General features: G+C 46.0%; 1 protein-coding gene across 1 annotated transcript in view; it reads right to left on the bottom strand.

The window, feature by feature from the left end:
- The window catches only part of LOC147662694 (uncharacterized), a gene marked incomplete at its 3' end in the record, with an annotated part of 662849 nt that overhangs the window by 613197 nt on the left and 31988 nt on the right, over positions 1-17664 (bottom strand). Inside the window, exon 4 of the mRNA XM_086950972.1 lies at positions 5133-5261. Within this exon, the coding sequence (XP_086807098.1) occupies positions 5133-5261 (129 nt within the window). The remainder of the gene's footprint in view (positions 1-5132; positions 5262-17664) is intronic.

Genomic DNA, 17664 nt, shown 5'->3' with positions numbered 1-17664 from the left:
GCCTGAAAAAAGGTCAGGACACGATCCGGATTCGCTTTGCACGTGGAAAAGAGAAAAAACTGATGTTGGCGCACTGGGGCGGGGCTTTTGTGACCTTGCTGACGTCACGCCCGCGGACGACATCAGGGCGGAGTCACGTGGTACCGCCCCCAGGCGAGCAGAGATGCTGTGGCAAAGAAAAATTTTCCGGATCTAATTTCACGCCTGTGGATAATTCTATGTTAAAGAATCTGCGGCTAGTAGTCTTTATCAGATATTCCGCTTTATTGATTTTCTCAGTGACTGAGGGATATTTCTAAATGAAACAAAAAAAACATTTTCACATATGCCGTCAAAATATTGTCTGATAAATTGCACTTGAACCACAATGAACATGCATCATTTCTCCAATTGGATAGGCACAATAATTACTCAGATTTCAATTAACAGAACAAATAGATCGTAGATTAGACAGTGCTCATCCGTATAACACAATCAATAATTGTGAAGAAGCATTAAAATGATGTGTCAATTCTTGGGTGATCTGGTTCACAAGGTTTTTACGAGCATTAGTCAGACTTAGAAATAGATCATATTTCAAACCCTTTACCAAAAATGCATAGATTCACAAAGGAATGAGTTGTGTCTTTTTGATGCATATGTATCATGAGTGCATACGCTCAGAAAGTTTGTGGGTCATCCTGCATTCTTGTGCAGCAGAGTTGGAACAGTATATATAGAATTTGAAAAGATATCAGGTCAAATTCCAATGAAATAGAGGAAGATGCACAGTCACAACTTTGTTATTATTCACAAACATTTGATTCTCTTTCCCACAACTACCTGGAGAGCTAAACTCACACCTTATTGAACAACTTGTAAATGGTGCAGTAATTATAGGAAAGGTTTGACAGCGCCCCGTCTTCAAAGAGCACAAAAGCGAAATGGCTTATTCACCGGGAGACTGTTCTTCCCTATGAACAAAAATGCTATATATTTGTGAAAGGTCTCCAATTTCCCATTTGTTCTTGGTAACAGACCAGCTAAATTTAATTCTACAGATTACTCAGTCTGCTTTGTCTCAAGGCACTGACATTATGGGGTCGATTTCGATTCGGGAAACAAATCCGTCCGACGATTCGTATTCGTAGCCGTTTCAGTACGAATCACACTAATCCGTCCGATTTGCGTAGTACGATCCGTTCCAAGAAAATACGTCCGAATCATTGCGAAACGTACGAAAATGAAGGGTAAATCCGTTCGACATCGACCCGCACAGTTAACCGTACAATTCGTAAAAATGCTGCACGACCCGCCAAGAACGATCCGGGCCGGGGAATCAGTACACGATTCGAACGCAAAACGTCGCGTATGAGCAATTCGTACGGAGGGCAACACTATCACATATGCACCGAACCCCTAAAATCAAGGGGTGTATGCACGGGGTGTACGCACCGTACACCAACGACACTGGGGTGTACAAAACGTACCCCTACGGTCCGTACACCTACGATCCTGGGGTGTACGCACGGGGACATACGCACCGTACCCCTGAAATCCAGGGGTGTACGCACCGTACCCCGATGCACCGTACCCCTGCAACTATGGAGTGTACGCACCGTACCAGGGGGACCATTTCGTATGCATTTCGAGGCGAAATCGGCTTTTACGGACGTTTTAAGCTCCCGTAGAAAATGAATCGTACGGAGTGTTGTCAATACGATTCGTACTTGCTGGGTCGGAAAATGCAGCTTCAGTCTGTACGGACATCGCGTACTGCGCGTTCCGAATGCAATTCGTACGGATTAGTGAGTTGTACTGTCTTCGGTACGATTCGTATGGAGAACTGCTTTGGGTAAACATTGTACTACATCCTACGTACAGGTATGGTTCTGCATACGATTCGTACAGGAAAAACGCTCCGTACAGCTATTCGGAGGGCATTTTACCAAATCGGAATTGACCGCTAAATGTACAGAGGCCATCACAACAGTGCTCTTATCAAATATATTTTCCTGAAGATTAAGGAACACATTTCATAATAGTGAATCTTTTTTCAGAATATTGTTTTTGGTGGAATAACTCACACATACATACTAACAATCGAAATCGAAATTGCGCTTGATATTAAAATTGTGATGTACTTTCAAATCAAAGGCAATTGATCGATTAGACTATTTTATTTTCTACATTTTTCCTTGGTATTTTTTAAGCAGCTTGATTACCCTAGAATATTAAAATAGAGAACCAAAATCAGAGCTCTAAGTCTCATAAAGTAGCTCCTATTGAACTCATGGTAGGCTGCCATAACAATACCTACATGAGTTGGGTAAAAATAATCTTGTCAATAAATCCTTTGAGAAAAATTGTATATGAGAAAATCAATGTCTTATCCTTCTCCTAATCTTGAATTCATAGTATGAACGTATGAACTTAGTTGTTGTTTTATGAAAATGAAAGTGTTCAAATTTAAATGAGAAAGTACACTTACCATCTGCACTGCGGAGAATTACTACAAATTTGCACAATGATATATATATGATCAATCTTTATGTCCCTCCAGTAGCACGCAAAGAGTTCTTTAACGAGTAACATTTAATTTACTAAGGACTTATTCGTTAATCAAATATGCTAAAGAGATATAAGCCTATTTGACCATGTTTTAGGGAGTGAGCACAAACACTTTAGCACTAGTTAACAGTGGCAAAGTGCACAGAGTCCGATAGCCAACTAAAATGAGTTCAGCAAAATAAGAGAGGTGAACGCAAAACGTTTGACGTCACCCTGCAGAAGGGATCAAGTCCAAAAAGGCAATATTCCATCATTGGGATCTACAAAGCCTAAAATATAAATTTTTTTTTTTTTTTTTTTTTAAACCTTTATTTACGAATGCACAATACACAGCGTCTGCCTACAACCCCGCAGGGCGGCCGCTATGACATAAACAGGCTGAGTGAAAAGTAGATTATGAGACAGCACGTTGCCGAAGCAATCCTTAAAGTCCACATTATCGGTTAGAGCATAGTATCATACAAGTAGGATAAGAAAGGTTTAATTTTATGTTTTTGTCGAGAAGAACAACAACACACAAACACATGGTATCATAGTGGCAAGGGTCGCTGGAGGTGGGGGGGGGGAAAGTGACGCGGTAAAAAGGACTCTGGCAAGGGGGGGGTGAGCACGAGCGGGAAAACAAAACATGTAGTGAAATTGGGGGAGGAACGTAAATCATGGAGAGGAGGGGAGAGGGACCTCATAGTCAAGCGGAGGGGAGCAGATATCTCCGCGATAAGTATTCCACGGAGCCCAAACTCTGGACCACTTCCCTGGACGCCCCCGAGCCTCGTACACAGTCTTCTCTCGGAACATGGACCAGTCCATGTTCTCTTTCCAGGCACTGAGCAATGGTAATCTAGGGGAGCCCCAGAGCTGCGCGATGTCCCTCTTTGCGACCATATTGCCCAGGGTAACCCAAAGTGTCTGGGCAGCATTACAATCAGACGGTTCCCACACATTCAACAGACAACGTCGTGCTTCGGGAAGCAGTGGGATCCCAATGACACGACTCATAACATCATGCACCCTGGACCAATACGCTGCAATCATCGGGCATTCCCACAGAACATGAAGAAAGGTACCATCCATCCCACACCCACGCCTGCATCGTCCATCCGAAACCAAACCCATTCGCACCAGACGCACTCCAGTCAGATACACACGGTGGAGGACCTTCAACTGGACAAAGCGAAGCCGTGCCGGAATAGCCACCTCCTTAGGGGAGGACACAGCTGACTGCCAGTCCTCGTCGTCTAATTCAAGTCCGTCAGCCGTCCAGGCAGCCCGGAGCTTATCGAGTTGGTCAGCTCTGTTGTTAATAAGCTTTTTATAGATTAAGGAGATGGTACTATCCGGGACGTGGCCGTCTAGAACTCGATCCTCCAAGGGGGAGGACTGCGGAATGTCGGTGCCAGGTGGAAAGACGGAAGACAAGGCGTGCCTCACTTGCATGTACCGGAAGTAAAATATAAAATTTAAGGATAGAACTGTACTAGTAATTCAGGAGGAAATTGTGCAATTTATATAGTGTTTATATTAGCTGGATGAACGACCAGAATAGGTATTTTCAGATTGTTCTCAATCCAGTCCTTTATTCACTGAGATACAAAGCCATGGAATGACATTCCAGTATTCCAGTCGGCAACCTTTTTTTTCCATTGTCGTTGAAGTCCCCTTTGCATTTTGTCTCTTTGGCTCAGTTAAAAAAAACTTTATTTATCAAGGTTTTCTAGGTACACATTAAAAATTAAAAAAATGCAGAGTAACATTCAAATCATATGGCAGTGTTACACCAAAGAAATTGCAGCTGTGTCAATAATTCTGAGTGTCTAGCTTTAGTGAGCATGAGTCCGGGTGAGCCCATGTTGGTGCCCTGACAGAAGGATCACATTTTTCTATATGAGAGGGTCTATTCAGGCTCAGCCACTTTCTGCCAAAACCATCACTCCAGGAGGACATCCAATGTAGCAGTTACCCACATCCTGAATATAGACGGGCCCTTAGACTGCCCCAGACCTACTCACCCAGTTCCATTCCCATCCACAGTAGAATCCCTTAACATCTCTCTATAAGGTTGGCTGTTTGGGACTGCCCCACACTTTCCCAATCATAGGTGACTGTGTCTCCCTTTCTGGCTATGCAACAGACAACGCCCCGTTCTGCAGTTTGAATATTGCCATTGAAATGATTTTTAGTTGGAAAAATTGCGAAAGAAACATACCCCTACATACATTTGTCCTAAACCATTTGCTACATCTTTCCCTAATGTCAGGGTGCCCTCATATTATTTGATGAGAAGTAGACTAAGGTTTTGTGTTTGTAAAGGGACACATTGAGGGAAATGTTTTTCCTGATTTCTTCTGAAGCCTGGTTTTAATTTTAATTTCATAGTTCAGAAGCGGCTGCTCTATGGAATCCATACCTCAACTGCCACTTTTTCAATGTCTTTCAAATGTAAACCTGATATATCACTGTTGTAAATTGTGAAAATAAATCAACTGGCTTTATTTGTTCTATATGAAACCTGGCACATTGATCAATGCAGTTGTATTAAACACACAATGCAAGAAAGGACAAGAAGTGGAAGAAAGCTTTACCTGCTCTGTGACTGTTGGGGTTAAAGGTTCATTAGGTTTGGATTCAGGTTTTAACTCTTTGGCACCGGTGACATAAGGTTCTTTCTGTAATTCCGGTTTATTGATTTTCTCAGTGATTGAGGGATATTTCTAAATAAAACATAAAAAAACTTTCACATATGCATTAAAAATAATGTCTACAAAATTGCACTTGAACCAAAATGAACATATATCATTTCTCCCACTGGATGGGTACAATATTACTCAGATTTCAATTAACAGAACAAGTAGATCACATATTTAACAGTATGAGTATTGCCTAAAGGTGATCTGCCGTATAACACAACCAATCTTTGAAACGGAGCATTAAAATGATCTGCCCTTTCTTCGGTGATCTGGTTCACAAAGTTGTTACAAGCATCAGTCAGACTTAGAAATAGATCATATTTGAAACTCTTCACCACAAACGCATAGATTCACAAAGGAAGGTTTGTGGGTCATCCAGCAGTCTTGTGCAGCAGAGTTGGGACTGTATATATAGAATTTCAAAATATACCAGGGAAAATACAAATGAAATAGAGGAAGATGCATAGTCACAACTTTGTTATTATTTGCATTCTCTTTCTCACAACTACCCAGAGAGGTAAACTCACAACCTATTGAACAACTTGTAAATGGTGCAGTAATTATGAGACAGTGCTGACCGGGCCTCCGTCTTCAAAGAGCACAAAAGCGAAATGGCGAATTCACAGGGAGACTGTACTTCCCTATGAATAAAAATGCTATATATTTGTGAAATGTCTCCAATTTCCTATTTTATCCTGGAAATAGACCAGCTACATTGGATTCTGCAGATTACGCAGTCTGCTTTGTCTCATGCCACTGACATTAGATGTCCAGAGGCCATCACAACAGTGCTCTTACCAAATATATTTTCCTGAAGATTAAGGAACACATTTCATAATAGTAAATTTTTGTCAGAATATTGTTTTGTGGTGGAATAACTCACACATACATACTGACAAATCTACATAAAAATTGCCCTTCAGGATGTGGTCCATTTAGACCAATCCGGCTTTAAACCACATCGGGCCACCTGACATAACATTCGCCGGGTTCATAATGCTATGGCTTTTTTGTCCGGAGCTGGGATGCCCAGTGGCCTTACTCCTGGCACATATAGACAAGGCATTCGACTCCCTAAACTGTGAGTACCTATTCCAACTGCTAGAAGCAATTCATTTCGGTCCACATTTTCTAGCTTATGTGCGTCTCCTTTACACCAAACCTATGGCCTCTGTACGTATAGCTGGCCATCGGTTCTCCTTCTTTCCTATTGACCGAGGCACAGATCAAGGGTGCCCCCTATCCCCTCTCCTATTTGCCTTGGCTGTGGATCCCCTGGCGGCATGGGTTTGTGTGGATACGGTGCTGAGAGGCTTTGACTTGCCACGTTCACAGCCGGACTACATCGTGCTCTACGCAGATGATGTCCTGTTTGTTATGACCGACCTCTGGATTTCAGGCCCACGTATTTTGCAGATCCTCCGGGTCTTTGGCCAGAACTCTGGGCTTCACACTAACCCTGCTAAATCAGTGCTGTTCCCAGTATGTGGCCACCAGGGCAGAAGCACTTGGGCATCCCAGTTAAAACATGCTAATGAAGGGTTTCAATATCTGAGAGTATTTGTGTACCTCTGTCCGCAGATTTAGTGGAGATAAAACATAAACCTGCTCCTTGCCAATCTCTGTGATGAAATAGCTGTCTTGCCATCCCTACCACTTTAGTATACGGGCGGTCTGCCATTTTTAAAATGGTCTCTCTCAGCAGGGTCTCTCTCGTCTTCAGAATTTCCCGTACCACATACCGCGGGTGTGGTTTGCACAAATTAACGCCCTACACAATTCATTTTTATGGGGGGGGAGGGGCGATTCGAGTGGCACTTCAGACCGGTACTCAATCCACCTATTGCGGTGGCTGCGGACGTATACTCCTACTATGTGGTGGCTCATCCGTTAATCATTAACAACTGGTGGTATAATTCACCTACGGACCCGGCGTTTGCACGGGATCACACAGCCATGGGGAGGACTCCTCTCATGCAGCTCCTTTACAGTGCGCACAGTCTTGACTTTTTGCCACATGCCAGTCGAACAATAAATAATCAGGCTGTGGCGGTACACAGTTCGACGTATGGGTTGGCACATGCGGCTGACGCAGGCGGGTCCTTTTGGCACGGTAATTATCTGCATCAAGTGGAAGCACTGAAAGGGTTCTGTCAATAGGACAAGATTGGTATTTCCACCTTGAGGGACGTTATGCGGGGCACTGTCCTCAAATCATTTCAGCGACTACACGAGGAGTTCCATCTCCACAAAACTCATTTCTATAGGTACCTCCATCTGCTTCATGCCTTGACTCCCTTGCTTGCAAATATACCCAACCTCCCTGAATTCCATCCGCTGGAAGGCCGACTTCTTATGGGGGATTTAGGAGCACACAAAATAAGACAGACATACCATACGCTGACGATGCACTCCAACATGACCCTACACAAAACGAGGAGGGCATGGCAGGATGACATTCCAGACTTGACGAATGATGATTGGGCAGTGGCGATAGCTAGTCCCTGTGGTGCCGCTGTTGCTTCCAGATACCGTATTATACAGTTTAAGTTAGTGCACCATGTGTATTATACTCCTCTACGTCTTTGGAGGATGGAAGTTGTGGCATCCCCCCAGTGCTTACAATGTGACAGGGAGGAAGGGACATTTCTCCATACGGTGTGGAGCTGTGTGGCCCTACAGCTCTTTTGGCATATAGTATAGACCTGCCTTAAAGAGGTGTTGTCGTGGGACCTCCAGCCATTCCCCGTCTGTTTTTATTTGATAATACGGAGACATGGATGGGAACCGATATAAGCAGCATCTTCTCTTTCTCGCCCTTTCACTTGCCAAACGGGATATTGCCCAACTATGGAAGGGCACCGCTCCATCGACAATGGGGAAGTGACGAAGAGAACTAGATAAATGCATGGCTGCAAAGATAGCAGTATTTCAAATGAGGAGTTGCCCCCAAAAACAGGAAAATGTGTCTCGTTGGGCCACCTCCTGGCGCATCGATCTCCCTCCTCTTCCATCACAATCCCCTTAAGAGTAGTTCTATGGGAGGTTTGCAGACTGCATTGTACAATGTACAGTTTTGTCTATTTGGGTGTACAGGGGTATTTAAATTTGCTTGCCAATGTGGGTGGGGTGGGAAAGTGTTTGCGCAGTTTTCAGAGTTTTATTTTTTGTTATCTATACAAATGGTACCCATTGATATGTCCACGTCTGGTAATTTATTAATAATTTGCCTCCATGTGGATTTTGTTGGGCCCTTTCCCGCGTGGTAGTTTCAAAATCTAATAAAATATGGGGTTTTTATTAAACCTGAAATTGCGCTTGATAGTAAAATTGTGATGCTCTTTCAAATCATAGGGAAATAAATGATGGACTAGACAATTTTCATTTCTACCTTTTTACTTGCTATTTTTTAAGCAGCTTGATTACCATAGCATATTAAAAAAGAGAACCAAAGTCATAGCTCACAGAAAACCCATCCCTACATACATTTGTCTTAGACCATTTGCTACATCTATCCCTAATGTCAGGATGTACTTATATTATTTCATAAGTAGTAGGCTAAGGTTTTGTGTTTGTAAAGGGACACATTGAGAGAAATGTTTTCCTAATTTCTTCTGAAGACTGGTTTCTATATTAATTTCATAGTTCAGAGGAGACTCCTCTATGGAATCCTTACGTCACGTGCTACTTTTGCAATGTCTTTCAAATGTAAACCTGATATATCACTGGTGTAAATTGTGAAAAATAATCAACAGGCTTTCTTTGTTTCATATGAAACCTGGCACATTGATCAATGCCGTTGTATTAGAACCGCAATACAAGAAAGGACAAGAAGATGAAGCAAGCTTTACCTGCTCTGTTACTGTTGGGGTAAAGGTTCAGTAGGTTTGGATTAATGTTTTAACACTTTGGCACCAGTGACATATGGGGCCCGATTCACAGAATGAACTTAAGACTCAATCCTAAACTTACTACTGTTTTGGTATTCACAGATTGCACTTACTACTTTTGGTATTCACAGAATGAACTTACTAATTTTGGCATTCACAGAATGCACTTACTACTTTTGGTATTCACAGAATGGACTTACTCATTTTGGTATTCACAGAAGTTAGGACTCCTAACTTTAGGACTCCTAAATGCCTTCTGTGAATACCGAAAATCTTAAAATTAGGATTTTTCTCAGTTTAATAGTAGTAAAGTTAGGACTCCTAACTTTAGGACTCCTAAATGCCTTCTGTGAATACCGAAAATCTTAAAATTAGGATTTTTCTCAGTTTAATAGTAGTAAAGTTAGGACTCCTAACTTTAGGACTCCTAAATGCCTTCTGTGAATACCGAAAGTCTTAAAATTAGGATTTTTCTCAGTTTAGGAGTCCTAAAGTTAGGAGTCCTAACTTTACTACCACTAAATTATGCAACCGCATGCATAAGTTACTACTTGTGTAACGATATATCTGTAAGAGACATTAGTTAGTGATAGATTCCTTACCTTAGAATATCCCCAGGCGTCAGACTGGATCCAGAAACCTTTGCGTAGCAGTACCCTTGCGCGTCGGTAGGCGTCGTCTGCGGCTCCGCGTCCGTCGTCGGCGCTGTGATGACGTCGTCGGAGTACTTAGACGCCGCCTCCGAGTGCTGACGTCAGTTCTTATACACAGCTTTTCCGCGCCAGAAACGCAGAGCTATGCCAAAAACCAACACTGGTGCCATGAAACTAGGGCCCTGAAAGGGGATGACCTAAACCCTAGATATCGGTTCGCAGAATGGGGAGGATGGGTGGGTCGGTAAGGAGTCTATCATTAACTAATGTCTCTTACAGATATATCGTTACACAAGTAGTAACTTGTGCATCTGAAAGAGACACGTTAGTGATAGATTCCTTACCTTAGAATAGATACCCAGGCAATACCAACCCCGTGGTGGTGGGTCTGCGAACCAATAATCACACCAGAAAGTCCTGGAGGATGGAACGGCCAAAGAAGCCATCCCTACGGACTTGACTGTCCAGGCAATAATGTCTTGCAAACGTGTGCAGCGAGGCCCACGTAGCCGCCTGGCAAATGTCCTGCAAGGGCACACCTCGGCCCAAAGCAGTTGTAGTCGCTGTGGCTGGAGTGGAATGAGCCCTCAGCCCCACAGGGGGTTCCTTCTTAGCCAAGGAGTAACACGCCTGGATACACAAGATGATCCACCGCGAGATGGTCCGCTTGTGCACCGCCTTCCCTTTCTTAGCGCCCACGTAACCAACCAAGAGTTGGTCATCCACCCGGAACTGGCGTGTGCGATCCAAATAAAATGAGAGCGCACGTTTTGGGTCCAGACGGTGGAGCCTCTCTTCCTCTCTCGAGGGATGCGGAGATGGAAAGAAGGTGGGCAAGGTAATAGATTGCCCAATGTGGAAGGCCGTGACTACCTTGGGTAGGAAGGAGGGCCTTGTCCGTAACACAACCTTGTCCAGATGGACTGAAAGGAAGGGAGTGGCAGGGAATGGCAGAGGTGATGGCTACCAGGAAGGCAGTCTTCAAAGTGAGAAGGCGAAGAGGGCAGTTGTGAAGTGGCTCGAAGGGAGCGCACATCAGAAATGTAAGAACCAGGTTCAAGTCCCACTGAGGCATTACAAAGGGAACAGGAGGGAACGTATGTGTGATGCCTTTCAGGAATCGATTAACAACAGGGGACTTGAACAAAGAAGGTTGTTCAGGCAGCCTTAGAAAGGCTGAAAGAGCTGAAAGATAGCCCTTGATAGTGCCCAGAGCAGAGCCCTGCTGGGCAAGAGAAAGAAGAAAGAGGAGAACCTCAGAAAGAGGGACATTGAGGGGATCCACAGCCTTTGCTGTGCACCATGCCAAAAATCTGTTCCACCTGCAGGCGTATACCGACTTTGTGGAGGGACGCCTGGCTGCCAGAATGATGTTGCAAACTTCAGGAGGCAAGTTTAATGGCCTCAACTGTCACCGCTCAATCTCCAAGCATGGAGGTGGAGACTGGACAGGTTCAGGTGGAGGACCGTCCCCTGCTGTTATGACAGAAGGTCCTCCTGAAGAGGCAGACGAACCGGGGGATCGACTGACATACTGAGTAGCTCTGGATACCAGTACATTCGTGCCCAGTCCGGAGCCACAAGGATGACTTGTGCCCGGTCGCGCCTGATCTTCTTCAGCACTCTGGGCAGAAGTGGTATAGGCGGAAAGGCGTACAACAGACCGCAACTCCACTTGCAACGAAAAGCGTCTCCGAGCGAGAGCCGCCTAGGAAATTCCAACGCGCAGAATTGATGACATTGCGCGTTCTCTGCGGTGGCGAATAGATCTAACCAAGGCTCTCCCCACTGCAGAAAAAGACCTTGCGCCACATCCGAGTTCAGACGCCATTCGTGATCCATCATGCACCGGCGGCTGAGTTCGTCCGCCCTGGCGTTCAGAGAACCGGCAGGTGTTGAACCACCTGAGTCATGCCCTGATGTTCCAGCCGTTGCCAGAGGCGCAGAGGGCAGAGGTCCACGACCCCACCCCGCCCTGTTTGTTGCAGTACCACATGGCGGTGGTGTTGTTCGTGAACACCTGCACTACACTCCCCCGGACAGAGGGGAGGAATGCCTTCAGTGCTAGACGAATCGCCCGCAGCTCCAGAAGGTTGATATGGAGCCGGGACTCCGCCGGATTCCAGAGGCCTCTGATCTCCGCCTCTCCCATGTGGCCTCCCCAGCCCTGGAGGGACGCGTCCGTCACAACTACGTGCTCCGGTTGGGGAAGGGAGAGGGATCTGCCGCTGACCCGTCTGTCTCGCAGTGCCCTCCGAGATCAGGACATGGTCGGACAGGTTGCCCTGATGCTGGGCCCACTGAGACTTCAGGTCCCACTGCAGAGCCCGCATCCGCCACCGGTCGTGATGCACCAGAAGGATGCAGGAAGCCATCAGCCCTAGAAGCCGCAGCGTCAACCTGACCGAAACCCGGGATAAAGGCTGGAAGATTGGAATCAGAGCCTGTATATCCCAAACCCGCTGCTCGGGTGGGTAAACCCGAAACTGCGCCGAGTCCAGAACCGCTCCGATGAAAAGGAGCTTCTGAGAGGGACACAGGTGTGACTTCGGCACATTGATGGAGAACCCCAGCTGGTGCAGGAGATCCGCCGTAGTCTGGAGGTGGCTGACGACTGTCTGGGGCGAGCCCGCCTTCAACAACCAGTGGTCGAGGTAGGGGAAGACAGACCCCTAACCTGCGCAGATGAGCTGCGACCACCGCCATCACCTTCGTGAACACCCGTGGGGCGCTGGTAAGGCCGAAGGGGAGCACGGTAAACTGAAAGTGCTCGTGGCCTACGGTGAACCGCAGGTAACGCCGATGGGCCGGCAGGACGGGGATGTGGAAATACGCATCCTGCAAGTCCAACGCTACCATCCAGTCTCCTGGGTCTAGGGCAGCTAAGACCTGAGCCAGAGTCAGCATCTTGAACTTAGGCCCCCTTTGCCCTTCTTGGGTACCAGAAAGTAGTGGGAGTAGCAACCACGTCCTACTTCCGGCCCAGGAACGCCCTCGATGGCCCCCTTGGCCAAGAGGGCTGAAACTTCCTCCTGGAGAAGCCGCAAATGATCCCCCGAAACGCGGTGGCCTTGCGGTGGCATGGCTTGAGGAGTCGTCTCGAAGGGGAGGGAGTAGCCCCTCCGGACGATCTGCAGCACCCACTTGTCTGAAGTGACAGTGCGCCAGTGAGAGTGGTGATGGCTAACCCTGCCCCCTACTGGCTTCACATGGGCTGAAAAGCACGGACTAGGAGGGTTTAGAGGCGGATACTGCGGGGGAAGGTGTGGACTGACCTCGCCTTTGTCCCCGACCACCTCCACAGCGGTTTCCACGGCCGCCACCGCGCTGGATGTTAGTCTGCGGCGAGTGGCTGGCGGCACGCGTGGGGACGCCCCTTCCGTAGCCACGAAAGGAACGAAAAGCAGCCGTTTGCTGGCGCGGGGCCGAGAGGCCCAAGGACTTGGCCGTAGCCCTGGAGTCCTTAAAGCGCTCAAGCGCGTGGTCTGCCTTGTCGCCAAAAAGGCGACGGCCATCAAACGGCATGTCCATCATAGTGTTCTGGACATCTGCCGAAAAATTGGCTGACCTCAGCCAGGCATGGCGTCTCACCGCTGAGGAAATATAAATTTTATGGTCAAGTGATGTTCCCTAGCGTGTACCCCACCGTCTCCATGTACCAGCTTAAAGTGCATGTAACTTCCCTCCTGTGCCAGCTATGAAGACGCAAATACATTTGCGTCCAACGTTAACATGTCCTCTTTCAGATCCACCCTGAATGGGTTGAATATTCCGTTTCTAAGTATGCTATGCCAACGTCTTTTTGTAGTGTACTTTACACGTTTTTCAGCTCTGGCGAAGTAGGCCCTGAATTCTGCCATTGAGCCTTTTTCCTGGCTTCTGACTCTGAAAGCCTCAGCCCAGGCTGTCTCTGTACCCGTGACCTCTGCCTTACTCCCTGTGCGGCTCATGGCGCTTAGCTCAGCCTGCTGCCTGCCAAGACTGACTTCAACCTTCGAATTATCTGTTCCGCTCCTCGAAAATGCATTCCTGCCTACTAGTTTAAGTAAACATCCCCTCAGCTGCAGAGCAAAGGGCCCGGCCTCACTGTCTCCGTGCAAGTAATTCATAGCCTCTGTTACCATGGTAGGCCCATGCCCCTCGCATTCTCATGTAGACACTTAGGCGCTTATACACGCACTCACAGTCAGTATAGAATAGCTTCTGCCCCAGAGACCTTTTCCGTTTAGATAATATGGTTCCCAAACATCAGATATCAGATATGATAGAAGTACGAGTTGATCTGACATGCCAGACTTCTGTCTCTTTCCGCCAGTGTAAATGTCAAGTCCCCTGCACCCTCCAGTTTCCACGTCAATCACACGTCATGCAGCTGCGCGCGCATCCAGGCCTCAGATTTCTGCTGACATTACAAGATTCTGCTTTGTTGCCACCCACTTGTGACACCTATCTGTGACGTTTCTAGCACACACCTCTATGTTCACGCCTAGTTCACGCCTAGTTCACGCCTTCTAATTACGTATCACTACCACGTGGATGCTGTTATCTTGTTTCTCTCAGCTGTTACGCCTACTGTATTGGTTTCTATAATATGAATTAAGTATATAAGCTATGTATTGTCAATAAAATATTGCTCTATCCCTTCCTGAACCCCTGTGGTTGCAGGAACATGATATCCAGTTCTAGAACCATTCCTTTTTAAGGAATAAAAACCCCAAAGAACTCTAACACCACGGACTCTGCCTTTTTCTTTCCGATTGAGTTATTATTGATTAAGTACTTACCTGCATAGAAATTAGGACGGTAAATCAAATATTTACCACATTATTTTGGCGCCCGAATAGGGACCCCTCCCCCACCCCACGCGCCGGTTGGTGCGTTGCAAGCTCTGTCCCCTGCCATCAGTTAGACGGAAACTACGCGTACTGGCAGGATTTCCTGTATCTCCCTCTGGCCCACGGAGGTGACGAAGACTGCGATCAGCACCCAGACGAGGCGGTGAGGAGTGCGGAGGATCCCGACCAGAGCCTAGCCGAAAGAAGCAAGGTCCGAGGTGTCAAGAGGCCCACCAGTTTCCGAAATATCCACGTGTCGAGTCGAAGTCGAGTCCAGTCCGGTCCAGTCGAGTTTTTCCGAGGCCTTCTGTTTCCGTGCTTCCCGGTGAGTACCATTGCTGGGACGTATCAAGACGGGTTTGGGTACACAAATTCGGTCTGCACTGTTTTAGACAGTGTATCTGTACTGTTTAGCAGTATATCAGTTATTTCAAGTTCTTGCACTGTTCTTAGCAGTGTATCTGTGCTGTTTAGCAGTACATCCAGTATAGGGGGGTAGTCATATATGTCTCAAATGTCTTTCATGTGATTAATGTCGTGGTATGAGTGTGACTGTTTTTAATGTGCATTATTGTGTTCTTGTGTAACTAGCTGTATTCAGTATTAAGTAGCAAGGATTGAGCATTCAGTACTAAGTAAACAAGATGCCGTTTTTCAACAAGTTAAAGCAGATAGGAACTAGGAAAGGGATACTAGAGGAAGAAATTCCTATCCCCCCTAGGGACACTCCTGGAAATTTTATGTACCACAAGCATGGCTTAGATGCCATATTGTATCTAGATTTATGGGCCGATTATACTAAGCATCTAGATGAAAGACATAGATGGCCTGTCACCGGAACATGGGATGCCGAGTGCATCATGAAGGTAGAGGAAGCACTATGGAAAAAGAAAGCCAGACAATCTCAGAAAGATGCCATAGAGTTTTGGCGTAAGGAATCACATAAGCGTGCTGAAAAAGCACTCCGTAGAGAAGACAGACTTAAAGAATCAGATAAAGCCCAAGAAAACGAATTAGTTCCTGAAGGGATCCGAGTAAAATCAGAGCAAATAGACCGCGCACGAAACAATCTCGTAAATGGCATGTATCTCGTGGCCGAGGGTTCGCCTGAGGCCACTTCAGAAATACCGAAAAATCTGCCGCCACCATTGGTTCCAAACTAAAGTAACTCACAGGACCACTAAAGACATATTTCTGAATTCCTATCTAGAGGATGTAGCACCCGCTTACACTAATCTGCCTGTCCGCGTCCCACCTACTGACGGTGACGGGGGTGGCAACCCGCCTCCAGACCATATCCCGCCATTACCGCAACCAGGTTTCCCCATTCGACAGCCCATCGTTCCTCCACCTCCACCACTTCCCGCACCTAAAATTGATATACCAAAACCGCTTCTACCTAATCCTACTAAAAGACAAGTTCAAGTACAGATACAGACTCCACAGAGAGATAATGTCCAAGCTTCCGCCTCAGGAGGTGCGACCGGGGGTTACCGGACCCCGCCACCAACACACAGATTACACCTTAGGGATATGCAGAACCCTTTTACGCTCCAATCACCCCGCCTCGACATACTCAAAGAACCGCTTTCAGTTTGCAGATATGATCCAGTACCCGGCAAAGACGATAGAATGATGATAGCATCACTACGCTTACGACATGCTACAGATTATCTACTGTTTTTCTCAGGAATGAAAGAGCACCTAGATAGAATATATCATTTTGTCCAGACTGGGGAAGACCCTGAAAGTATTAAGGATGCCATGGCGCATCAGAAAGTTGACACTCAAGCATATATACTACGCTTTTTTATAAATTGCCTAATAAGAGAACGAGACAGGCCTGAGACAGAACAGGATGAAATGGAGGCACTAAACAAGTGGGGCCAAAATATATCCGAAGGAAAACATGATAAAGGGGGTTGCATAGCCAGTATGTACAAGAGAATAAGAAAAGCAGTGATAGAAATACACGAAAAAGAGAAAGAAAAAGCTTCCTCCTCCGAGGAGGAAGAACCTGAAGAACAAGAAAAGACTACAGACACGATAGCGTATGTAGGTAAGGGAACTTACCTTAGGAAAGGCATTCGTCCAGAAAGCAAGAGAGTTTTTCTCTCTGGCATAACAAAACCGAATTCTCCTGAACATCAGTTCCAAGAGACTGATAAAAGGCTTCGAGAACGAATGGGGTACCATGTACTCAATTCTATGGATGAACAAGAACTAGCCCGGTCAGCAGTATTATGGGCTGACAATCCGAACATATACAATGATGACACAGTAGCGCAGACATTTCTGAACCTTTCCCCAGACGAGCAGAAATTAGCAGGTGTATACATGATTCAGCACCTCCTCACGTTATACAGAAACCAACATTCTGATCCAGGTCCCTTACACGATACATTAGAAGCACTACTCATGGATAGATGGAAAGGTCTAAGTACCAAGTTAATACAAATAATTCTAGAACAACGACATAGATACAACACTTTCTTAAATGCCGAATATGTACCCGCTCCGCCCCCAGAAAGAAAAATGTATCATATGGAGCGTCTGCATGGCATTGAAAGTCAGAACCCCTTACGAGAAGTACATCCAGTTATGGGTACCGATCATAACTTGAAACGTGTGTATGTACACACGCCTCTGACCAAGTTAGAACTGTTAGAAATGAAGAAACTAGTACCGTGTCATGATAAAGACCCTGCAGGTTTTCACAGAGAACTTAAAGACATGTTACTGATGGGGGATTACACATATGAAGATATCATGAAAATGTTAAAGGTACTGCTGCCCACGGGCATCTACGAGAAACTCAAAGAAAAAGAATGGGAGGTGGGAGACAAAAAGATTGTATGGGCAGAAATAGAAGACGAGGAGGAAAAACGTACCCCAGGGCTAGGCCTTGGGGAAAAAACTAAAGCATTACCAGGTTTGATAGTACAGGTTCTGCCAAGATTACTGACAACTAGAAAGGAAGATTGGGACGCAATTTCGGCCTGTAAACAGAAGCAAGATGAAGATACTAGTGACTTCTATTCAAGATTCG

This window comes from Lissotriton vulgaris, unplaced genomic scaffold (assembly GCF_964263255.1).
Source record: "Lissotriton vulgaris unplaced genomic scaffold, aLisVul1.2 SCAFFOLD_1043, whole genome shotgun sequence".
Taxonomy (NCBI): Eukaryota; Metazoa; Chordata; class Amphibia; order Caudata; family Salamandridae; genus Lissotriton; species Lissotriton vulgaris.
Note: the sequence above shows the minus strand (reverse complement) of the source record. Positions and strands in the feature narration are given on the sequence as shown.